Source organism: Nannobrachium achirus, assembly GCF_963921795.1.
Source record: "Nannobrachium achirus genome assembly, chromosome: 17".
Taxonomy (NCBI): Eukaryota; Metazoa; Chordata; class Actinopteri; order Myctophiformes; family Myctophidae; genus Nannobrachium; species Nannobrachium achirus.
The window spans coordinates 52,870,072-52,896,887 of NC_137824.1; the positions used below are offsets into that span (position 1 = coordinate 52,870,072).

At 42.0% G+C, this 26,816-nt stretch overlaps 1 protein-coding gene across 9 annotated transcripts in view; it reads right to left on the minus strand.

The window, feature by feature from the left end:
• Positions 1–26,816, minus strand: part of LOC308301728 (uncharacterized protein) — a gene marked incomplete at its 5' end in the record, with an annotated part of 91,415 nt that overhangs the window by 25,205 nt on the left and 39,394 nt on the right. For all 9 annotated transcript variants that reach the window (XM_080745807.1, XM_080745809.1, XM_080745810.1 and 6 more), the window contains 4 exons: positions 224–364; positions 4,429–4,555; positions 8,957–9,131; positions 18,610–18,692. In XM_080745807.1, the coding sequence (XP_080601933.1) occupies positions 224–364; positions 4,429–4,555; positions 8,957–9,131; positions 18,610–18,692 (526 nt within the window). The remainder of the gene's footprint in view (positions 1–223; positions 365–4,428; positions 4,556–8,956; positions 9,132–18,609; positions 18,693–26,816) is intronic.

Below are 26,816 nucleotides of genomic sequence, written 5' to 3' on the forward strand. Positions count from 1 at the left end.
GCAGCGTGTACATTCTTACCAGTACAGTGTGTAATGTTGAGTATTCAGGTGGGCTGCAGTACATTCTTACCAGTACAGTGTGTAATGTTGAGTATTCAGGGGGGCTGCAGTACATTCTTACCAGTACAGTGTGTAATGTTGAGTATTCAGGTGGGCTGCAGTACATTCTTACCAGTACAGTGTGTAATGTTGAGTATTCAGGGGGGCTGCAGTACATTCTTACCAGTACAGTGTGTAATGTTGAGTATTCAGGTGGGCTGCAGGGCAGACCGTCGTCTTCAGACATGCTTGAGGGGTCCTCCGTCTTCTTGACACACATCAGAGACGGTGGTGAGCCCAGGCGGATGGCCTGCTTCAACTGCTTCTGCACGGTGAACCGGGGACGTGCAGAGAATGTTAGAGAGGCAGGGGCAGACATTTCTAAAAGGGCCTTTTGGTGGAAATATTGAAAAAAGCAGACCTCCAAGCTCACAACGCATCGCAGCACGACGCGTTGTGAGCTTGGAGGTCGGCTATTTTCAGTACTTGATACCACACTGAACTAAGCATAATCAAGTCAATAGTGAAGATGAGGCGTAACGGCATGGATTTCTACACAGAGAGGGCAATTCTTTCAACATAAGATGCTGCATTTAAGTTCAGAAGAGATTGGACAAGGCAATTCTCTTGAATGCTGCCTTCAGGTATGGCATGGAAAGAGGGCATTTGCATTTCTTTCACCATAATAAAAACTGCATGCATGGTCTGGAGAGGGCACTTTTTACAGACAAGTAAAAGGGCAGGGGCTCAAGCCCCCTTCTATGTGTCGAGGGACACTTGCCGTAAACAGCAAGTGTCCCTCATTTATCGATCTCACGTAGAAACCAGTAGATCTAAGCACAGAAGGCATCTTATGACAATATGACAGGGTTCACGTATGATTTGTGGAACGGTCGTATGAAATCAGCTGTTGGGAAAGAGAGTGATTGTGAGAATGTCTACATGTGTCCTGTTCAACCACTCAGCTAAGCAGTGGCGGGAAAAGTACTCAAATGTTTTACTACTACGGAATTCAAAATATTCTTGAGTAAAAGTACAAAAGTATTGGTATCAAAATGTACTTAAAGTACCAAAAGTAGAAAGAATGTCCAATTTCACAAGTTTTCAAATGTTTAAAGTGTAAAAGATCTTTTGAAAATAGCAGATCTACAAGCTCACAACGCGTTGCATCCCGACGCATTGTGAGCTTGTAGATTGTATACAGGGCTGAAGTGGTTACTGTATGTTCTGTGATAATAATCAAAATCTACACGTGGTAACTAAAGTTTTCAAATAAATGTAGTGTAAAAAAAAAAGTGCAACATTTGTCTCTGAGATGTAATGGAGTAGAGGCAAAAGTACTGGAAATTGTAAATACTCAAGTAAAGTACAAATACCTAAAAAATATTGTACTTAAAGGGGAAGACCACCCATTTTCAATATTGAAATATGTCATTAATATACCTTAGAGGAGTTGTGTGGAAATAGAAAAAAAGTTCCCCCCCTTCTGTGTTGCCTAGAACTGGAGGATTGATTTGGGGGTTTGTATTGTAAAGTACAATGTGTGATGTCATCAAGTTGTACTTTACAATACAAACCCCAACATCAATCCTCCAGTTTTAGGCAACACAGAAGGGGGGGAAATTTTTTTCTATTTCCACACAACTCCTCTAAGGTATATTAATGACATATTTCAATATTGAAAATGGGTGGTCTTCCCCTTTAAGTACAGTACTTTAAAAAATGTACTTAGTTACTTTACACCACTGTAACTAAGTGTCAATGACTAACAGTAAAGCAGACAAATGGCTTACTTTGGGCTTGATATGTATGCGTGTGTGTGTGCGCGTGTGTGTATGGACGGTATCACTGAAACTCAAAATAATGAAGGTGTTATCTGCCATCTGCTATGTGCTGCCCTGTAACAGTCTCTCAAGGACTCCTTTAACCAGCACAGGCGCAGAACAAACACAGGACAACGGTGCTTTTCATTAGCCAGAGCACAGGACTGACACTGGCCATGCAGAGTAGAGGTTACTTATTGCTGTTTTTAATGATAGACATGTTACTGGAGCTCTGTGTCTGAGGAGCACATCCTATATTAAAATGGGCGGACCTCTGACGTCACTCTGACACAGCCATAACCACATAAGGAGTTCCCAATGCAGCTACGCCCAAATATGGAGTGTGTTGTATAACCTTCATCGTGTGGTCATGACATCACCCGTGAAAACAAATCAGTCAGCTCTAGGGCTGTCAGTCACGATGATGTCATTTTACATGACGATTAATTGTCACTCAAATAATGGCGATTAACGATTTAATTGTGTTTTTGTCATTGACAATTACATTTCTGTTTGGCTTTTAGGCTTTGAAGTTGCACACGGCAGATATGACACATAACCTAAATATTCAAAGAAATGAAGGACATATTTGACAACTTTACACTTTAAAAAAGAACATCGACAGTGGAAATAGCCAATCTACAAGAGTTGAGAGCTATATATAAACATTGTTCTCAATTGCGACTATGTCAAATAATTGCGATTATGTCAAATAATTGCTATTAGACGATTATGTAATAATTGTGACAGCCCTAGTCAGCTCCATATATGAGTATATCACCATGTCTATACATGATATGGGCGTATACTGATGACATCAGGAACCTACGTACATATATGGGCATAAAAGGGACTGACAGATACAGAGATCTCCCTATATGGTCATATCAGATCAGCAGTGAGATGTAGGTGTGTATTAGGGCATTCACCAAATATTCGAATATTCAAATATCAAAGTCACTATTCGACGTTGTTAACCAAAGTCGAACATTCAGTTATTTTTATTTTTTTATTGTTTTCTCTTTAAAAAAAAATATAGTTTATAAAGCTTGGCTACATAGGAAGTCATAATAAAGCAATAAGCCACAAGAGGCGAGTGGCTACCGGGGGAGTATACACCGGCTGAGAGGCGTTGGGAAACACGAGGCACAGCCGAGTGTTTCCGACCCTCTCAGCCGGTGTATACTACCCCGGTAACCACAAGCCTCGCGTGGCTTATTGCTTTTCTAAAACGGTCACAAATATTGCAACATGAAAATCATAGCATTGCATTATTTAAAGAAAAAAGTACATTTCTCCGCCACCAGGAAGAGACATTTCCTTGCGTTTACCAGTCACATCCAGGAATGGAACTTACAGAAGCCAGTGTGTGTTTACAAAGTCACGTCATTCTTTTTGCCAAAAAAATAAGGAAACAACACTTGTGTTAGATCAGTCTCATGTTAAGAAGTTAAGAACCATATTCGATCCATACACATGTTTATTTTCATCCAGATTTAGCTGCTATGTGGGTGAACAAAACGCTAGCATAGCAACCTAAGCTAAACAGCCGAGTGGTGCCTGGAGAATAGAGGGCGCTTGTTGCCTTTACAAGCCCCGCCCGGAGCCATTCAGTCACTGTCCTATGCATGTGGGTGGTGCTTTAAGGTAGCCTGACACTTCAGTCCGCACATCACCACCCCCTGCTGGTGGGTGGTGTGTAGTGTGGACTGAAGCTGCACATATTTTATTTTATTTCCTGCGCGCCTGAAGAGCGGGCGCTTTGAATGGGCCAATCAGGGTTGTATGCTTGGGGCACGTGGTAGGCTGCTCCGGTCCCAGCCCCCTCCAAACAGAGCTCTTGAGCTCACGTGAGACTCGCTCGTGGACTCTGACCCCCAAAATAAACATATTTGAACTGGGGACCCTGGCAAGCACTTGGGATTGTAGGTTTTACCTTTAATGTGACTCAGTTCCGCAGATAAATATTGTGAAAATAGCAGATCTACATGCTCACAGCGGCTCGCGTTGCGAGGCGTTGGTCGGCTATTTTCACAATGTTCGCCTCTTGCTTATTAAATATTTGACAGTTTGGCCAGTCCTGTAGAATATTCGACTATTCGAATACTTTGAGGTCGAATAATTTGAATACTAAAAATCACTATTCGTGAATGCCCTAGTTCCATGTTAACTGTTTTCAGATGACACTTAAGCAGACAGCCACATGGAGATGATAATACAACAAGAAAAAACAATACAGAGCTTTTTCAAGATAGAACTCACAAAGCAGAGCTTATGTTAGCCTCTGTGTATACATGCTTGCATGTCTGTCTATTTCCATCCTCTGCATGCATCTCTCCATTTCAAGATCAGCCTGCATGACTTATTAAATTGTCTTGATGTAATGTCCTTTGATTTGAGCCCATTACAGATTTTACATTGTGTGTGGATGTGTGTGTGTGTGTGTGTGTGTGTGTGTGTGCGTGCGTGCGTGCGTGCGTGCGTGCGTGCGTGCGTGCGTGCGTGCGTGCGTGCGTGCGTGCGTGCGTGCGTGTGTGCGTGCGTGCGTGTGTGCGTGCGTGTGTACCTGCAGTGACTTGACCTTGCCAGGGATGCTGTCCTGGGATGCCCCCAAAGCCTCGTGGGCCTCGGACGAATCAGAGACGAAGATGGAGTCATGTGACAAGGCCTTGCTGCCAAGACTGACCTTTGACCTTTTGGAGAGAGGAGGAAGAAGTTAGAGACTGGAGAACACAGAATGACGTTTCACAGCAGCTTCTAAACAAAACAAACATCAGGATATGGGGAATGTCCCGGTGGCGCACGCGCACGCACGCACACGCACACACACACACACACACACACACACACACACACACACACACACCAAATCCAGCTCATGACCTTTGTTGTGTAAGATCCTATACATCGTCGTTGTCGGGTGAAAACCCTCTATGTCCAAAACCGTTTGTTTTGCATTTATCATTTTAAAAATGATTTAAACTACTGAAAACAGCCGATCTACAAGCACACAACGCCTCGCACCGCGAGGCGTTGTGTACTTGTAGATCTGCTGTTTTCACTACTTTTTTGCGACCGCCTTGTATGATGAAGCAGGGCTTTGCTTTGCGAAAGAACGTACACATTTGAAACTTGGAGATACGAGGTTTCTGCCCGACAACGACGATATATAGGGCTTTTTTCCCACAGAATCAAAGGTTTTATGGTCATGATTCACGAGGATCCTGGATGGCTTGATTCTAGGCTTAAACTAATTGATATCATCTTTTTTGTAAATCTCTATGGGAAGAAGTTGCGACGTGTTGTGAGCTTGGAGGTAGGGTTGGGCAATATGGAAAAATACAATATCACAATATTTTCCCAAGCTGTATCACGATACACCATTTTATCACAATTATTTTCACGTTGGTTTTTTAAGTTACTTGACAAAAACTAGACTCTCTGGGTTCTTTTTTGGAGGTCAAAGTATCTAAATCTGACAGTATACAAATGAAACCAAATCTTTCATTTGTATACTGTCAGAGTTAAGTGGAGACCTTGACATTTTAAGGTTTGAGAACTGATGATTTTGACCAAAATGCAGGTTTAAATTGAATTCTGCAATGAATGACTGTATTTACAAGGCTCCCTCAATTCACCCTTTGTTAGGCTCCTGGTTGGTCCCTGACTGACCAACCAGCAGGCTCTATCTGCCTTGTCCCGCCCTGGTTCCGCCTTTTTTATGTTAAATTAGCTAAAACATAATTTTTTGAGAAATAAAAACATTTAACTCATTGAGTGCCAGCGCCCTCTAGGGGCCAAAGAATGCCAGCGCATCTCTCATAGGCGAGCGCTTTAGCTTCCAGGACTTCACCTTCCAGGACCTGACGTGCTCACGTTCATGCACGGCATGGAAATGTCCCGGATGAAGATGCTAACAGAATGGCTATTCCCATTTTGTCATCTAAAAGATCATTTTTGGGCGATTTCGCCGTAAATAAACCTTGCGCCGCTTCCCTATGACACAATCCAGAGATATAAGCCTTTAAAGATGTGGTCTTTCATTGGATTAGGCGGAGATTGGCGATTGCGTTCGCAAATAACGTCCGACCGGGACGTTGCTAGCTTTCGGCTAGTAGCTACAAAAATCAGGCCAGGCTTCAGAAGGCCTCTTATCATTTTTATTAATTTCATTAAATATCCCGGACTAGTTCGGGATAGGCACCCTGGACATTGGGTGAACATTGGGGGGGTCTAAACTTTATTTTAAACCATTTTCAATGGAATATATCGTCGGACAGAGTAGAATGGCTTGCTGGCTAGCGGCTAGCGAGCCGGGACCACCCACGTTGCTCCAAGCAGCTCGGGGTAAGTAAAATAGCAAATAAAAAATTGTTTTTGATCCCGAATATCCCGAACTAGTCCGGGATAGGCACTGTATGAGTTAAAAGCATGCTGATTCACTATGCTGCCACTGAGCAGCTCCAATTGACTGAAACAAAGTTTGAAATTAGAATTGAGCACACAGAATAACAATATGAAGCAACTGAATTAACATGGCAGTGGATGGAATGTCCCACTGAATGTCCCTCCAAGACACAGCAACCAATGGGTGTGGAGAGGGGCAGCAGGACAATGGGCGGGACTTGACAAAGGGTGAATTGCATCACGATAAATACGATACCTTTGAAAAGGCATATCGTGGACACATTGTATCGTCTCAACGATAATTATCACCATATCGCCCACCCCTACTGGAGGTCTGCTATTTTCAATATTTTCACCAAAAGGTCCTTTTAGAAATGTCAGGCCCTGCCTCTCTAACATTCTCAGCACGTCCCTGGACGCAGTAAAACACAGCAGAGCTTTTTTGAAGCTTCCAAGGAGTGGCTTTGTGTGTCCCCAATGTCCATATATGGTCATTTCAGTCCAGAATGAACAGGTTTTATCTGTCCGTAAATGTGTGTCCCCCATGTTCATATATGGTCATGTCAGTCCAGAATGAACAGGTTTTATCTGTCCGTAAATGTGTGTCCCATGTGTGTCCCCCATGTCCATATATGGTCATTTCAGTCCAGAATGAACAGGTTTTATCTGTCCCGTACGTCCAGAATATGTGTGTAGTGTCCGTCCCGGTCTGATGATTGGATGATTAAAAATGTCCAATGAGACCATACTTTGAGGATTGGTCAAGCTTCACATGACAATTCGGCCCTCCAGATAAAATCATTCAGAATTCAGAATTCAGAATTCTTAAGCTCTAGAACACATAGAATAAAAGTTCACCGCTTCACTTCGAACCGAGGTTTGATTTTTATTATACTTTTGCTTGTCTCGCACCTGGGCCACGGATGTGCGCGCGCTACCGTCCTCCTGTGCTCTATTAGAGGTCCCTCAACACGCGATTCCAATTTGGGAATGATTGGATGTTGCGTGACGGACAGGGGCAAGAATATTATCTTCGCCTTGGCGGCTGTTCTGGCCCAGCGGAGATAAAAAAGCACCTGCACACTGAACTGAAGACACTTTGTCAACAAAGAGACTTGTTTGTTTCAGTTGCAACCTTTTCGGTACAAGGCCTTCTTCAGGCGTACTGACAAATGACACAAGCAGCCTTTTTATACAGAAAAGTGGGTCAACAGCGACCAGCCAACACATAGTGAGAATGGGGTATGTATTCTAGGTAATACCTTGTGGCAATGATCACAGTTAATTAGCTCAATAAAAGGTCTGTTTAAAAAGACTGCTTGTATCATGTCGGTATGCCTGAAGAAGCTCTTGTTCCAAAACGTTGCAATTGAAATAAAGAAGACTCAGTGGCGTCAGTTCAGAAAAAGCTGAGGTATGGCAACATGACTGGTGTCTTGCACGCGCGCCCAGGCATGCTTTTATTTCTTATTTTAAGAAATACATTTGATAATTTTCCCCTGTAGCCAAGGTATGGCAGCTGCCATAGCTTGCCATACCCAATTGACGCCTCTGAGAAGTCTCTTACTGAGTGTGAAGGTTATTTTTTTTCCTTTATTTTTTTGCATTTACCGGCACTGCATATACCATGAAATGGTAATAAATGTTATTCTGCATTCATATACAATAAATTGTGACAGCCAGTAAAAGCGAAGAGTAGTCACGGCAGGAAATGGCATTTTATCACACTACAATGAACAGGAAACCGAGACCCTCCATGAGGAGTGACATTTCCCAACGAAAAGAAATAAACACAGGAAGTGAGGAAGCTCCACTGGCATGTCATCACGAGTGTGTTTCAAAGCAAGGCTCTTTAACCACTTTAAGCCTGGCTTAAACCGTCCCCGTTCTATACGATAATATGATAATGTGATTCTGTTGTATTATATTATTTAATGTTGTATGTTGATCTTCACTGATGCTCTAGTTATTGGATTCACGAGTCAATTTGAATTTGAATGTTATTACGTACTATTAATGGAATTGTTGAAACAATATATCGTGTTCCAGAGCTATACTCATATAAGATTTGGATCATGTCTGTTAAATTGGGACCGATATTGCATTTAAGGATGTATAATCGTCACTGTCTGTTCAAAACCTAACTCCATTTTTGAGTTTTTTTTTTTTTTTTGGCATAAATCAGGGCTATTGAACACCTTTTACATCTGAAACCATTTTTGAGGTTTTGGATTCTTTTGGCATAAATCAAGGCTATTGAACACCCTTTACATCTGAGTGTTTGGTTAAAATAATATTGAACCAATGGAAAGTAGTAAAAAGTGCTTGGGACAAAACCTCCTAACTGCACACTTTCTGCCAAACCAGCTAACTCCACACGATTGGCCCTCTCTTTTTTTTCATAAATATGTGCTATTAAACACCCTTTACGTCTGTGTGTTGGTTAAAATAATATTGAACCAATGAAAAGTAGTAAAAAGCCCTTCGCTCAAAACCTCCTAACTCCACTTGAGCTCATTTTCCCGAAAATGAACATTTTGGAGTTAGGTTTCGGCCCGACAGCAGAGATATGTAATATGCATACCGTGCATGAGTTTGAACTTGTTTTGAACTCTGTTCAACTTAGAGCAGAGGTGATTTCTTGCATGAAATTGTTGGTGTTTGGAAGAGAGAGAGAGACATTTTACCCAGATCCGTTGTCCTTCTCTGATCGCGTGAGCGTGCTGTTCTCCGGTTCATTGTTGACATTGTCACTTGACTGGCTGGCTTTAAGTCCCCCCTCCACCCCCGAAACCGACGCCTCTTTTCTCTTCTTCCTGGCAAAGAACTTTTTAAAGGTCTGAAACTTTGATTTCTTCTTTCCTGCGATGGAGAGAGAGAGAGAGAGAGAACAAAAATAACAATTGTAAGTCAGAAGTAATAAAGCTGTCTTTTCTTGAAACTTTTTAATGGTTCCCAAACTTCTCAGCTCGAGACTCAAAAAAGAGATTAGCGAGTTTGTAGATCGGCATATCTATATTTTTAATGCAATCGTGAACCATAAAAATGTGTCCGTGACCCACACATTGGGTCCCGACCCACTGTTTGGGAACCAGTGATCTATTCCAGTGATTCCCAAACTTTTTAGCTCGAGAGCCAAAAGAGAAAAATTAGACATTTGCCCGGGACCCAAACTAAGTGAAAACAGCCGATCTTTGCGCCGCGTTGTGATCTTGTAGATCGGCTATTAAACATTTGTGTTCTAATTTATGGAATTTCTTAGATTTTTCTTTGATTTCTTCATGAAATTACAGAATAAAAACATATAATTTAGTTTTTAATTCATGAAGAATGTTGCTTTTTTTGGGAATGTTTATTGAAAATGTTTTGAAATAATAATCAGTAAGACTCCCTATTTGGGAGATAAGTGTCCGTCAGGTCGCATACACAATCTTTAGAAGGCAATGGTAGCCAATCAGGAGGGAATATGGGAAATGGGACAGATCCATGTTGATGACATGACTTTAGAGATACTGTGTACCGCTTTGTGTGATTTTAGGCCAAAATCTGTAGGAGCAGTGTCCAAAAATGTGTTTTGCAAGAATCGGCCTCATGGTGGCGCTAGAAGAGGACCATGTGAGAAATTAGGACAAATTGTAGGAAACAAAAAGTAAAGAGACCCATAAGAATGTGTCCCCGACCCATTGTTTGGGAACCAGCGATCTATTCAAGCTTCACCCAGTTGATGGCTGCCCAAGTGGTCAGACTTTAGGCTGTAAGTGCTTTGCTCAGGGACACCTCGAACTTGGGACCCTTATTTCCCAGGTGGCCTGTCAGAACAGGTCAGCTATATGCATATCTGAGGTCCGTAAGGTCAGATGTAGAGGTACCGTATTAGCCAGCTCCATATATGGAGATGACATGACATGGTCCGTGAGGTCAGATGTAGAGGTACAGTATTGGCCAGCTCCATATATGGAGATGTCTTGGCCATGTATATGGAGCATGACATGAGGTGTGACTGACATCTGCAGCTTTTCATACTAAATGCGACCTACAGTCGCAAAACAATACATCTATTTTTTAAATGGTTCAAATCACACGCAGAGCATCTTTAAATGGTGCCCTGAAGTGAACTGTAATCAGCCCAATTAGCTCTTTGTTAGCTGTAAAGACCCAGGAGACACCCTAGTAAAACCCTCACACACAGATGCATGCGGACATGCATACACATGTGCACACGCACACTTTAGAAAAATAAATAATGTATCGTACTGGTAATGCACACGTGTGCACGCACACATGTGTGGGCGCGCACACACACACACACACACACACACACACACACACACACACACACACACACACACACACACACACACACACACACACACACACACACACACACACACACACACACACACACACACACACACACACACACACACACACACACGGCTCGTAAAACCAACCCCCTTGTGGGACCCAAGTCCATTTGCACTACAGTGGAAAATGTCCACAACTCTTTTTTTATAAGTACTTAAACTGCTACCAACTGCTTTAACTGTTTGTCAGTCACCAGGGAATTCATCCAGAACTTTAAAAATGGTAAAATAGCTACTTCGTCCTCTCTGGTGTTCTCGTTCAAAGCAAAGTTAATCACTTGTACGACGTCGTCTACTGTTATGGAAGCGGCCACCAAACCTGCATCTGTGTTCTATTAGTACTGGAGGATTCCTGAACCGTTTGGGCAGGTTACAGCAGTGATTTTTAGGACCCCCATTACCTGTGATGCCAGGGGAACCAAATCCCTTTTATGCCCATATATGGAGATCCCTCATATCTGTGCCACATCACTGTGACTCAGACTCATATGTTGAGCTGACTACCATCACCTGGATCTCCATATATGTAAAAGTCCATATATGGGTATTCCCTAGAATCCCCTTTATAACCATATGGAGATCCCTGATGTCATCAATATTTATCCCATATCTAACATGACTTCATATGGGAATGCCCATGGAGGCCACATCGGCCACATACCACACTAACAGAAGACAGATGGCCAAGACAGCCCATATATGTGTGGCTAGTTCTACAGACAGGGACCTCCATATATGGGCATAAAAGGTATTGTATGTATGATGTCAGAGATGGCCAAGAAATGGCGCAACCTCACAGAGTGAGGTCGCCCTTAGGTGTCTTACTGGTTAAAAAATAGTTCTGTAAAAAAACGTCAACAGATTCCTTCTTTTTATCCAATCTATGCGTATGACGTCCCTGTGAAGAAAACCTTGAGGAATGAATTCATTCCTTTGAATAAACATTCCTTCTGCCTGTGTGTTTCTGCCTGGAACATGACCAGACCTAAAAAATGTCTGGAATCTAAATTTAGGCAGGTAGTGGTGTTAAGATTGAGTTAAGTGTGAAGGTTACTGAGCCACTCCACTAACATCACAACACGTCAACACTTTCATCTTAACACTTCTTAGATCTTAGACATAATCCCAAAAACTATGAACAGACCTGTAAAAGGATTATTATCGGGAGTGAGAAAGTGAGACAGTGTGACATCCTCAAGAAGACAAATGAAAATCTCAAACAACAAAATATCACACAGTACAGTCATGTCTTTACAGGCCAGAAAGTAAAAATCACACCCAATGTGAAGTGAGCGGTGGTCGTGCTTGCATAACGTCTTCAGACTAGGATTTGAGTCTAGGATGTACAGGCTATGCTACACACACACGTTTTGCTATGGCAAAACGCTGAGGAAAAAGGCTACAGACACACACCCATGCCACTCTATGGAGCGGTTTACCACCGCTCAAAAAACATCATTACAATGTGATTGAATTATTTTAGATGTAGAACATGCACAATTACTGGAGGGTCACAATCGCCATTATGGGGTCCAGGCACATACCACATAGGCTCTGATGCCTGACAGCATGTCGTGGGTTCGAGTCCCGATCCCGACCTTTGCTGCGTGTCACTCCCCAATCCCCATCTCTCTCCCCATTTCCTGTCAGTCTACTGTCCTATGAATAATGGCATAAAAGCCCCAAAACATGGGCTGTAGCATGATCTCAAGTTCAGTTCAGACCATCGTCTACATCACCATTGAGGACATCTGTCCTTTGAAGCAAAATCTCGGACAATCTCACTCTTCTGCTATAATTATTGTTTTCGTCCAACCTCGTGGAGAAATGCTGGGTGTACCTTTTTCTTGCGTTTGTTTGGTCTATAATCATGTCAAAACCATGTGTATAATTATCATAGCCTAAGTTACTGTCTAGATGCCCCACATCAGTGCTGCTGTCCCTACAAAGAAAAACAACATTAACAATGTTTTGTGTTTTTTTTAAACCACCATAATTCATACTAGATAAAGTGCCCAATCTACAAGCAAAATTTCCACCTCTAATGACATGCCCAAAATAGGGACGCCAGCTTCAAAGTTGTTAAAGGCTCAAGGTCATTACTAAGGGAAACACGTATATAAAAGACAATACGTCCATGAATGTGACAAAAGTATATTGATCCCTGTATATTTGTATTAAGACGAGAGGTGGGGCTGTCACAAAATCGGAATTTAAAAATAATAGTGGAAATAGCAGATCTACAAGCGTTGTGCGCTTGTAAATCGGCTATTTCCACTATCAATGTTCTTTTTAAAGAGTTAAGTTTTCAAATATGTCCTTCATTTCTTTGTATATTTAGGTTATTATGTGTCATATCTGCCATATGCACACAATTAAATCGTTAATCGCAATTATTTGAGTGACAATTAATCGTAAAATGGTAATGTTTTTTCTTTTCCATTCCACATATCAAACACTTCCTGCCATTTGACGTTGTTGGGCGTTGTGGGGCATGTTGAGAGCTTCCCCTGTAGCTTAATAATCAGCGTGGGGAAAAATAGGAATCTGTCACACCACCTTCAAGAACTTTCTCTTTTGTTTCATCTGACTTGTTTCCACACTAGCTGCCACAGGAAAAAAAGATCAACTCTATGGGAAACACCTCCCAACAGGGACGTGCTGGGCCCCTGATTCAGCCCGGGAAAAAGAGTTGGAGAGGCCCTCATTGCGCACTATAGAGAGAGATCTCTCTCTATAGCGCTGCTGCTACTCAAAGATTTGCCATTTCAGATCATGACAAGTGACAAGCCAGTGGGCCAATTACATGAATTAGGCCTATATTTCGTTGTTAGGCCTATCGGGTGGAAACCTTGTATGTCCAAAACCGTTTGTTTTGTATTTATCATTTAAAAAAATGATTTAAACTAGTGAAAACAGCCGATGCGAGGCGTTGTGTGCTTGTAGATCTGCTGTTTTCACTACTTTTGTGCAAACAGTTTAATTTTTACTTTTGTGCAAACAGTTTAATTTTTTCCTAATGGCCCGGCCTGGACCGGCCGAGAATGAACCGGCCGTTCGGGAGTTGTTCCGCTTTTCCCAATGGCCAGCACGTCCCTGCCTCCCAACAGCAGCAGCCTACTGTAATGAACTGAACGCTGACCTATTTCAGGGACAATACACCATTAAGCTAAAAGGTCTCTGGTGCCTGGGTGTTTCTTTCTAAAGGTCGTAGCCTCAGTGAAAGGTCGATTCAGATCTATAGAAATACTGCTGATAACCTCCAGCCCCCCCATGAATCGATGCACATTCATTCCCACATGCGTACATACTATATTTTCGTCACTGTCAGGCCAAAACCTCTTAACTCCGTTTTTGAGGTTTTAGATTTTTTGGCATAAATCAGGGCTATTGAACACCCTTTAGAGCTGAGTGTTGATAACATTGAACCAATGGAAAGTAGTAAAAAGTGCTTGGGACATAACCTCCTAACTCCACACTTTCTGCCAAACCAGCTAACTCCACCTGATTGGCCCTCTCTTTTTTTTCATAAATATGTGCTATTGAACACCCTTTACATCTGTGTGTTGGTTAAAATAATATTGACCCAATGAAAAGTAGTAAAAAGCCCTTCGGTCAAAACCTCCTAACTCCACTTGAGCTCATTTTCCCGAAAATGAACATTTTGGAGTTAGGAGGTTTCGGCCAGACAGCAGATATACACATGTGCACTGTACCCACACACTTGCACAAGTAAGCACATGCACACAAATACACACATACTTACAAATTAAATTATGGGAAAATAAAGTCTTTACTTTTGCATGCACACAGAGTTGGTCAATAATAATAGGAGTGAACTGGACTCGATGTAAACCAAATATGACCTTTGAACGGGAAACAATAGACTGATCAGAGAGAGAGCAAGACAGACAGACACTGTAGAGACAGACAGACAGACCTTTACTGATTCTGCGAGGGAATTCAGTTGTCATAGCAGCACCAGTAGGACACACATGACAGTTAAGAACAGATAGATGCAGCTAAGCTTCAAGTGTATAAAAGGAAAGAATAAAATAATAAGAAATAGGATGCCAAATACCAAACAGAGACACTTAAATGTCTGGTCTGGCCTTCTGCACTTGGACTGGGATTGATTGATTGGTTGGTTGAATACAAAATGTAAAGTAAACAGCACTAGTAAGACGCCTCAGGGCGACATGCATCTGGCCAGTGATGTATATCGGACCAGTTACCCATATATGGAGACCCCTGCATGATAGTCAACAATGTGATGTCAGAACATGCCCATATATGGGCATTACCAAATATGAGCATTCCCAGATATGCGTGTAATATTGATGACATCGGGACAGCGATCTCCATATATGGGCATAAAAGGGACATCAAGCCAGAGCGTAATGTCAGAGCGGCAAACCCATTCTGTTAGGAGTGGTTCCCCTGACATCACAGTGACATCAGAGCATAGATAGATAGATACCTTTATTATCCCAAGGGGGAAATAGCATGATGTCAGAGCGACAAACCCATAGAACCACAGACAAACCCATAGAACCACAGACAAACCCATAGAACCACAGACAAACCCATAGAACCACAGACAAACCCATAGAACCACAGTGTCAGGCGTGACGTACAGACAGACGTACAGACAGACAGAGATACGCGGACAAGATGCGGACAAGATGTTGTTGCGACCTATGGTCGCAACAAGGTACAGTTAGACATCTGAGCTAAGTATAACACAAAAGGTCCCGGGGACGTGTTTCCATTGTGGTCATAATACTCATAATACTTTGGTTCTTGGTCATTTACAGTATTGTCACTTTGGATCTACCAATGTGCTGCTCCACTCCATTGTGTTGCTGTAACATTTGTATCGTGACGTCTGCTGCATGGATTTCGTTACTGTTTGCTTTGCACAGAGAGACGCCTCGTGAAATGTTTTTGGGTTCACTGTACAGTTGTGTAAGGTCAACGGACAGTATTGTTAAACTGAAGTGAAAACACAGCGGTTGTAAGCCTGTGGTTTTGGCCTCCATATATAGCTCTATATAAACTCTATATATAGCTCTATATAAAGAACCCAATCCTTCTTCTAGGCAGAGGAAGACATAGCTGATCCAATTAAAATGCAGCATGGCCCCCATGCACCCAGTTAGACATGAGCTATCCGCCTGGCACAGGCACAGCTACTGGGTTAAAACCAGTAGATTGAAATGGACATGACCAGTCCAAGGATGCCAGCGATTGAAAATCCACCTCCTGACTCTTGTACATAAACAGAATTGACAACACCTCAAAACATTTTTGAGCGGTGGTAAACCGCTCCATAGAGTGGCTGTGCGTGTGTCTCAAATCCTAGTCTGAAGACGTTATGCAAGCACGACCACCGCTCACTTCACATTGGGTGTGATTTTTTTAATGATATTAAATATATATCTGATGTTTACTGTATAGACAACATTCCTGGCCGATTGCAGGAGGGACGCCCCGCCGCCAAGTCGAAAGGGAACTTCCGGGTTCTCTCTGTCAGGCATGCATATAAACGTGTTGCCAAGTCAATTTATTTACCTAAACTATCTTGTTTTTTTTGCTTATTTATATTGCAAGAGTTGGCTTGTTTGGCTTATTTCTCTCACAAATTTTGGCAACACTGCCCAGCGCTGCAGTAAAAGATTATGACAATGAACTGAAAGGGTTAAACCAACGGAGGTTTTTTTTCCAGCTGTCAGATGGTGCGGTGACTGCGGTCATGGTCTCTTGATATGCAAGCGCACCGCTATCTTCGATGTTTTTATTCTATCTACACCAGTTAATAGTATTGATGACATCCTTAACATATCCTAAACTCAGCAAACTCCCCAGAGAAGCAGCACGACTCACAACAACAACAACAACAACAACAAGGTAAAACTCTCATGCTAGCTAATTAGCCTTGTTAGCTACGATCTTTTACTGTATGGGGACTACTCTTGTTACAACTAAGTACAAGTTATTTTCACTTGTGACAACACAACATTGATTATAATTGAAATACAAGCTCTTCGCTGTTGTGTTGTATCTGTGAATGCAATTGTTTTCTGTCTTTCAGACCTGTACTGTACGTCCAGGACCAATGAAGCCAGATGTGAGGGTCTCCTCATCATATTTATTGCAATAAAATATTTATACACACTTTTCTTTGACTTGTCCATGCCTTTTTTTTTTTTACTGTTGAGGGTTTCAAATGTTGTACTGTATATTGTGTTATTGAGATAAGGAATGTTCCCAATGATGCTTTGAAGGAATGCTTTTAAACACTTGTCATTTTCAATTAATCCAGTTTGTTTTTGTATCTATTAAAGCCAAATGTATTCATTGTTTTGACGTGACAGTTTAGGATTTAATGATTAAATGAGCATTAAATATGAATGGATATTTATATTGCCTTGATTAGGATTAAATCGATGATTTACAGTGATATAGTGAAATGAACACAGCATAGGATGCACATAATAGGTGGGCTAATGTGTATTATGTCTATTCTGGAGTGGGTTGAGTTGTTGACAGGCCTATTTGTAAAAACATTAATGCATATCACACAACACAAGCCAACTGTGACTTCATCCCAGAACAGAGGAGAATGGAGATGACAACGTTTGACATGATCAACCAGCGTTCTGAAGGGAAAAGGTTTGCTAGCTAGAAATCATACAACATTCGCTTCCATGAAATACTGATTAGGTTCAATGCTTGCTTTCAAATACACAAATCTGTTTATTTGTAGGCCTATATCAATTCAATTCAAAGGAGCTTTATTGGCATGAGAAGACATGTTTATATTGCCAAAGCAAGTGTCAAATAAAATAAAAACAGTTTAAAATGGCGAACATATAATATGACATGCAGTTGGAGGGAGTACAGCATTGTGTAAAAAGCTATGTCGCATTGTGACATTTTATATATATATATACAGGGTATAAAGCTTTTGAAACAATTTAAATAGCGTTATTTTTTAAGAAGTTTGCATATGAAAAAAGGTAGTTTCATGACAGTACACTAGTACAAGGTCAACTAAAAGCATACGCCCAAGAAAGCCTATGGCAATTGTTTCAATTGAGATCTCTTTTTTTTTCCCTCCAACTCATAACATTGAATGATGGCAGAACAGGTGTGTATCGTCACAACTCATTTATTTATCAGCAGAGTGGATGAGTGTTGCCATTAAGTGACATTGTTAACATAAGTTACAAAGTAAAATTACAAAGTAAAACAATCCCGTCTCATTAGTTAAGAGGAGAATCAGATCAGATGAACGTAAACAGGAAATCGCGCTACGATCAAGCCCAAAAAAGGGCTTCCGGTCGGAAGTAGGGGGCGTGGCCAGGCATGTTGTCTATAGTCTACTACAGAAGTATTACTAAATACTAAAATAATGTTGTCCATTTATCCATTAGTAACTCATAGTGTGTACAAAAGTAACCAAATGGACTTATGGTGACCCCCAGGGGTCCTTCAAGGGGGTTCCAGGGAATCCCCAGCTAAATGACTGATAGTTAGGAACCAAATGGACCCTTACAGGTCAGTTTGGTTCCATTTCCACACTCTCGGAGTTAAATGAGTGTATCTAATTGGAAGTTGCATTTAGTATCTCTGTGCTGAGCAGTATTCTGCATCCCTGACTACACAGTACAATAGACAATCTGCACTGTGCTCCCATATCTCCCACACACTACGGGCTTCACAAGCCAAACTCTGACCTCCAAATCCACCACTTCCTGGTTCCCATCACAGCCATCATAGACCTACTGTGTGTGTGTGTGTGTGTGTGTGTGTGTGTGCATGCGTGCGTGCGTGTGTGCGCATGTGCGTGCCTGCGTGTGCGTGAGATGGAGTGCATTTGGTGGAATGTGGAGTTGGGATGAGCACTGCGATTACACGGTTAGCCAAGTACGTGTTGAAGCCACCTGTCCTGTTGTGTCGCATTCTCTCACCTGAGCATTCTTCCACCACCTCAGCAGGCTCCTGATTGGCTGTGGCATCTGGAGGTTCTGAAGCCATGGCGGCGCTGTCACTGCTGAGAGACAAAGAGAATGTTTCAATTAAAGCCTTTCGGTCAGTTATCATTCAAAAATCAACTTCTTCACTCATGCTGTAGATATGATTTAGTTTAGTTTTAGTTTAGTTTAGTTTATTTAATCAACTCACAGTAGCAAGCATACATTTATACAAGTCTTACATCCATAAAAGCATAAGAGAACAGCACTGTTTGAGGTGATAAAAAGGAATAGGCTGAAGCTATAAAGCCTAAATGAATGCCTATCCTACATATTCATGGTTTAACTCATCCAGTGCCAGGAATCTCCACTAGAGGGCGCCCAATGGCCAGAGAATCCACCATAGACATACGCTGTATATGCACAAGCCGTGCGCAGCCATGACGCGCCTGAACACTTTCCTTTGTGTCATGAACAGGATGAAGTTAGCTTGAAGTTAGCTATTGGCTACCAAGCATTTTAGAAGCCCTATTTTCGGCGATTTAGCCGTGATTAAACCTTGCGCACCTCATGGATATGCATGGAACAGAGAAAATGAGCTCTAAAGATCCTGGATTGCATTGGAGTGGACGGCAAATATCGGCAGCGCGACGCTCTCGCGGGCCGATGTAAACAGATCGCGGCCGGCGGCCGGCTCGAAAATTTAGCCCGGTGCTTCGGTAAGGCCTCTGGATGTTTTTTTTTTTTAAATAAAAAGCCGGACTAGTTCGGGATCGGCACCCCGAACCCCGAAAAGGCCGAAATAAAGCCGAACTAGCTCGGGATAGGCACAGTAAGAGTTAAGATACAGTAATATGTTATAAAAGTGTACAAATTCACCATATAAATAGAATGCATAAAAAGAAAATGTAATTAAAGCCCAAATACATCGGCAATAGCAAATCAAAGAATGCCTGTCCTACATAATAGAGTGTACAAGTTCACCATAAAAAGAGATAGAAAATAGAAGAACATGTAAATGAAAACCCAAATACATCAACAACAGCAAATCAAAGAATGCCTATCCTACATATTCATTTGGCATGGCCTTTGCTTCAATGTCAACATTAGGCCAAGAAATACACTTGTACACAAGATATCTAAAATTCTGCCACTAATAATTTTAAATGTTGATTTCCCCCGTTCATTCCATTTGTGGCCCTTATGCCAATGTTAGTAGGTTCAAATCCCTTTGGCCCTTATGCCAATGTTAGTAGGTTCAAATCACTTTGGCCCTTATGCCAATGTCAGTAGGTTCAAATCACTTTGCAACACAGGAGGAAGGCCTCGAGACACCAGTGACTGGCCAAGTAATGTACAGTACAAGTATAGGCTAGGATGGGCTCAAAATATGGTTGTTGAGCTGGGAATCTATTTGCCAACAATTTTACATGACCTGTGTGGAGTGGACTGACTTTCATATAATGATGTGACCCTTCTATTTATTTCTATGTCTTGGTGTGTCAAAAACAGAACCATAACCTTTTTTACAAAAGTGCCTAATGCATAAAGAGACGTCACTTGTAATGTTATCTGACACTACACAGACACTCAAACATACTGTATGCACATCCACACAAACATCGTCACCTACACACGCACTGTTCATGTTCGTAGACATGGTTTGAAATGAACATCTATGTGTTTTTTTTTTGGAAATTTCATTGGAGGATAAATCCCTTGAGATGCATCATCTCGTCTTCCAGGGTGTCCTCAAGCACAACACACAATGACATGAAACAATCACATAACAAGCCACAGTACATTGACAAAACATATAAGGGCTCTCACACCATCCCAGACCATTCTACATCTGTTACACATCATCTAAAAATGATAATGATAAAAAGTAAATGAAAAATGAACTGAAAAATGAACTGTCCAAATAAAATGTCCATCAATTATATAAAACAAGAATCAAAAACAGAAACAGTTGCATTTAAGTGAATCAAACAAAGACATTTTGAAAACAGGAAATGAGGTAATTGATCTAAGTGAAATAGGTAAATTATTCCAGTCATCAGGTGCTTTCAACTTAAATGAACGTCTCCCAATTTCTTTCTGAATACCAGGTACTTCAAAATAAGGTTGTTGAGTATATCTTGAACTGTAGGGACATACAAGCTGTTTCAAATATATTCAAAATTGTGTGCATACACACACTCTTTCCCATTTTCAATTTTGCGCTTTGAACTTACGTTGTTATGCTAGTCGTGCTTATGTTACTGTTTGTAATCCAAACAATCTCAACTGTGGCATCTCAGATATGTACTTTCCGATAGTCCGCTCTGCCCCGGCTGGCATCTCCTGCAAGTGAAACTATTTGAGGCAGCAAGCCTTCAAGCTCACAGATTTCTGGCTTCAACTTTTGTTATTGCTGTGTAGCATTTGTGCGCCCTTGTTGCACAAATGCTCTCACGTAACCAAAGACTGTGAGCTTCCTCTGTGTGCAGCTTTGTGATGTTATATAGTATCATTTAACTACGTTTTAAGACGCCTCAGGGCGCGAGGTCACGCCAATTCTTGGCCATCTGGCCAGTGATGTACTGTATATCGGACCAGTTACCCATATATGGAGACCCCTGGTAGCCATATGGAGATCCATGTACTGTATATGGAGATATGCTGTGAGAGCCTTAACATGCTTACTCAGTTATTCGTTATGTGAAAGTCCTATGATGTCTATGACATCTGACATCATACCCTTTTATGCCCATACATGGAGATCCCTGTCTGTAGAACCAGCCACACAGATATGGGCAGTCTAGGCCACCTGTCTTGGCCATATGTATTCTGTTAGTGTGGTATGTGGAAGATGTGGCCTCCATATATGGGCATTCCCATATTTAGTCCTGTTAGATAATTATGGGCTTAATATTGACCAGTAAGACTCCCTAATCGGGAGATAAGCGACCGTTGGTCGCTTATCTCCACAAATATCACAGCCTCCACCTCTCACGTCATACGGGCAGCCATAGTTACACCTGGAATGTTGAATCTCCATATATGGAGATAACCTACCCATCACACAAAGTCTGACCTCACCAGCCCATACCTGGGCATGGACGACTTATATCTCCATATACGGAGATGGCCATATATGGAGATACGATGACATCACAGAGTCCACAGCTGATGATGTGGCGTGATGTCATACAATACACAAACAAGCCCTATATAAAGGGGCAATTCTCACCAGGGAAGAGAGCATTCCCCACTAGCTGAGTATCTTAAGATGGTTGGATGTGATGATAAGCCACAAATAGGCCAAAAGTTTGTTTTACCAATTATCAAGACATACGGGCAGTTGACAGTTTGCCATTGTTACTCATTGAAGTTGAATCTCCATCTGAATCCCTTTTATGCCCATATATGGAGATCCCTGCTCTGAGTATCTGACATCACTAATCCCTTTTATGCCCATATATGGAGATCCCTGCTCTGAGTATCTGACATCACTAATCCCTTTTATGCCCATATACAGTATGGAGATCCCTAACAGAATCCATTTTATGCCCATATATGGAGATACCTGCTCTGAGTATCTGACATCACTGTGATGTCACCTGTTTATGCCTAAATATGGAGATCCCTGCTCTGAGTATCTGACATCACTGCGATCTCACCTGTGATGTCACAGTGACACATCACCTCAGTATCTGTGATGTCACAGTGACACATCACCTCAGTATCAGGCGTTACACGTATACATTGAGCAGGGCAAAGGTGTGACGTGTGTGACGGACGGACGGACGGACGGACGGACGGACGGACGGACGGACGGACGGCCGGTGGAGGTTTTCATACTAAACTGCGACCTTACGGTCGCAATGACATCAGGGAACTCCATATATGGGCATAAAAGGGATTCTGTTAGTGTGACATCACAGTGAAGCCAGAGCGTGATCATCATCACCATGATGTCAGAGTGGCAAACCCATTCTGCTAAGAGTGGTTCCCCTGACATCACAGTGACATCAGAGCATGATGTCAGAGCGACAAACCCTTAGAACCACAGACAAAACCAAAGAACCACAGTGTCAGGCGTGACAGACAGAGATACACACATGCGGACAAGCTGTGACCGTTCACATACTAAACTGCGCATTCGTATAGCTTGTAATAGTAGGATACTTGCATTAGATTAGTATTAATATTCTTAGTACAGCAGCCAGAATAGACATGATGTCTTCTTGTGAGAATTCAGTTTCAAGATTTGTAACTGCTAATCAGCTGCTCCCCTACACCCAATGGCTTTTATATATCATGTTTACTGCTATGAATCTGAATGGTCTGGGAGCAGCGTTACTGCAGTGTATATCTTAGAAATGACATTGTTTAAGGCACTATCATTTATTGTCATAACTGGCTCACTTATCACTATATAAAAACATCCATGAAATGATTCATGGGCATGGAACACAAAAAGGACGCACTAAGAGCGAAATATTGAGAAATATCCTTACTTTTTGGACAAACAAGGTTTCCTGCAGAGCACCAGTGTTTGGAAAGTGTCTTGTTATTGAGGACAGGCGGTGTCCAACTGTCCATTAAGAGAGTGGCTGGAGAGTTGTTGTGGACAGTGTTTAGAGTGATTGTGTATTCTAAAATGCCAAAGGATTAGCTAGATGTATACGACTGGTCAACACAAAAGGTTATTAAACATTTCTGTCATTTCACATTGGGTAGGCTTCATTTTATTTCAATTTGATGGCTGACCCCTCGTATTCAGAGAGAGTCAACAATACGGGAACAGCTAGCCAAAAAGGTTCAGTGTGTTGCTCTACTCCAGGGGTTTTCAAAGTGAGGCAGTCCAGGGGTGCCTAAGAATAATTTGATGGTATTTGGAATTCAGCAATATCACTACATCAATATCACTTCACTATGTGGAGACCTGATTTGCACTGTACTTGATGAGTTATTTTTCCATCTACGGCCAACTCTTCACCAAAAATAGCAGATCTACAAGCTCACAACGCGTCACAACGCGTCACAACGTGGCGCGTTGTGAGCTTGAAATGAACAGTGTAATTCAGGGGTGCCGTGGATGAAAAGGTTATTTACAGGGGGTGCCCTGAGTCAAAAAAGTTTGAAAACCCCTACTCTACTCTAGGGCAAGGACAAGGCACAGGACAAAAAAAGGGCGCAAGGTTTGGTGCTCCACCAGAGCTTATTGCCCAGGCCTTGGATGCACGTGGTGCCGTAAGTGACATAATATCTACGAAAGACCTTTGTGAGGTGCATAGCCATGGCTGACAATCACTCACCCACAGTCACAACCTTAGCCACAGACTGTTCATGCCGCTGCCCACTGCTGGCAGGCTAGGCAAAGCGATACCTATAAAACTAAAACAACTGGACAACAGTTTCCACTTGTCAAAATCAGACTGTTGAGAAAGTGCTGAGCCCTTTCACCAGGTCAGTCTTAGCAATGGCAACATAGGCTGTCACACAAGCTTCACTTCAAATATAAATGACTATGACCTGTACTAGGGGTGGGCGATATGGTGATAATTATCGTTGAGAGAGACGAAACAATGTCTCCACGATATGCCTTTTCAGAGGTATCATATATATCGTGATACAATTGGGAGCCTTGTAAAAAATCCTGTTTAATCGTTAATACAGAGATTCATTGTAGAATTCATTTAAACCTGCATTTTGGTCTAAATCAGTTCAGGTCTAAATCAGTTCAAATCAGGTCTCCTCTTAACAGTATACAAATGAAACCAAATGGACCCGTAAGGGTCCATTTGGTTTCATTTGTATACTGTCAGAGTTACATACTTGTAAAGTTCAATTTAGACCTCCCAAAAGGAACCCAGAGAGTCTAGTTTTTGTCAAGTAACTTGAAAAATAACCATAAAAAACAATGTGAAAAGGAATCGTGATAAAATCGTGTATCGTGATACAGCTTGGGAAAATATTGTGATATTGTATTTTTCCATATCGCCCACCCCTACCCTGTACTGTCCAACAGGCATGACGAGAACTATGTTTTGCATCCTGTCCGTCCGTCCGTCCGTCCGTCCGTCCGTCCGTCCGTCCGTCCGTCTGTCCGTCTGTCTGTAAACAGCTAATCCCCGTCACCGTTAAGCCGTTCACAGTGAAACTGTGCACGCACACACAAATCACATTTTTCACATGGGCCTGTTTTAGCGCCACCAGGAGGCCGATTTGTACTCCTACAGATTTTGCCCAAAAATCATGGCACACATTATCTCTATAGTCATTAAACTAAACTGGTCTTTCAGTTTAATCCAGTATCTGACTTAAAGTCCTGTTCGCAATTTGGTGTTAGGGGAGTTTCTCACCTGAACTGAGTCAGTGGGTCCCTAGACATGAATAATCACAGAGGTGCTCGTCCGCCATAGTGCCAGGAATGGCGCAATGGCCAAATCAAATATGGCTGCCATCGGCTATGATGAAAATCCAACTTTTCTGTATATGCACATGTAATACCTCCATTTGGACTAATTGGGGTATGGGGAATTCATTTCTGATATTGTTTTGACCATTTTGGGTGATTTGGACCTCAAAAGGTCATGGTCAAGGTCATTTTGCTATTCCGAAGACTGTGGGCCATAACTTGGCCATTGTTAGGAGTAAAAACAGGTGCAGTAGGTCTAAATCAACTAATGCTGACATGTATAATTCATTTCTGACATTGTTTTGACCATTAAGGATCATCTTGTCTTTGAAATATCAATGTCAATGCCATTTTCCAAAAACGATTTTGTTCATTACTTGCACTTTTATAGTATTTTTTGTAAGTTTGTTACTATTTTATAGTAAGTTTGTTTTGTTTATAACAAAAGACATACTAGTGACAAATACAACAAGTAAACATCCACATTTAACTTTAAAGGGGGGTTTTAAATGGGTGTTTAAATGAGCAAATAAGACTATTTACGAATAAAAGTGACAAATAAAATCACACAACAAAAGCACACACAAAATTAAATAACAATTTCCCTCAAAGTGCACCATATTGTGATTGTGTGCATCCAAGTTAGTATGATGTGTTTTTACAGGATGGATTTGCCATTGTTCCATGGCAAAATATGATGCACCGATCAGCAAGGCAGCCATATCCTCGAGAGTCGAAGTGTTCCTTGCATCCATCCATGTTCCATTGGTTCTAGTCTTTCCTCAGGTTCCTTGGCTGTTGCAAGCAGGTGGCAAGACATGCACTAGAAAGGTGCCTTGTTGGTATCAGCAGTTGTACTTCTCTGCAACCAATGCTGTGTCTTGTTCTGTCAAGGTCTTTGCCTCTCCAAAGTGTGTTAGATATTGTATTTGGTCAGAAGCCATAGCTGCATGCTTAGTCCCCACCTGGCCCATGCAGTCATCTCCAGTTTCCAAGGCATATGTCCCCTGATCACTGTCTTGGCTAGTGGTGCTCCAAGATGAGAGACTGCTTGATGCTGTAGAAGCATGTGCCGCTGCACACCTAGTGCCATACTGCTACCAGATCTACTTAATCCCCAGTGCTTGGAAGTATCACTACGACAACTCTCTGGCGTCCACTCATAATCCTGGCGACCCATTATTCCCTCCATTAGGTTACGGTTATGGGTAGGTTTAGTTATAATAGGGCCAGTTGACTCCACAATCCACATGTACCAGCAGCTTGGTGACAGCCTCCTCAATCTAGTTCAATCTTTGGGATCTCTTCACCTCCAGCCCCTTTTGCAGGGAGCCACTCATCATCATCAGAGATAACAGACGCACCCATCCCTCATCAACTTTACAAATTCTGGGTGTCTGAGGAGAACACACAGCTCTCCAGCTGTGTGTTCGGAATATGGTGTCCATTCAAGCTTGTGGCGATGTAGGTAGAACGGCTGCCTTGGAATCTGAAGGTTCCAGGGTCGATTTCTGGCTCCTCCTGCTTATTTGTCGAAGTGTCCTTAAGCAAGACACTGAACCCCTAACTGCTCCCGGTGAGCACCTTGCATGGTTTCACGGTGTGAATGTATGTGTGAATGTGTGTGTTAATGGGCAAATGTGAAATATATTGTACAGTGCTTTGGAGAAGAGCGCTATATACTGTAAATGCAGTCCATTTACCATTATCAGCTCTGTTGTCTCTGTTGATGATGTCGCTAGTGGAGAAGAGATCCCAGACATCTTGAATAGGATTGAGGAGGCTGACACCTGGT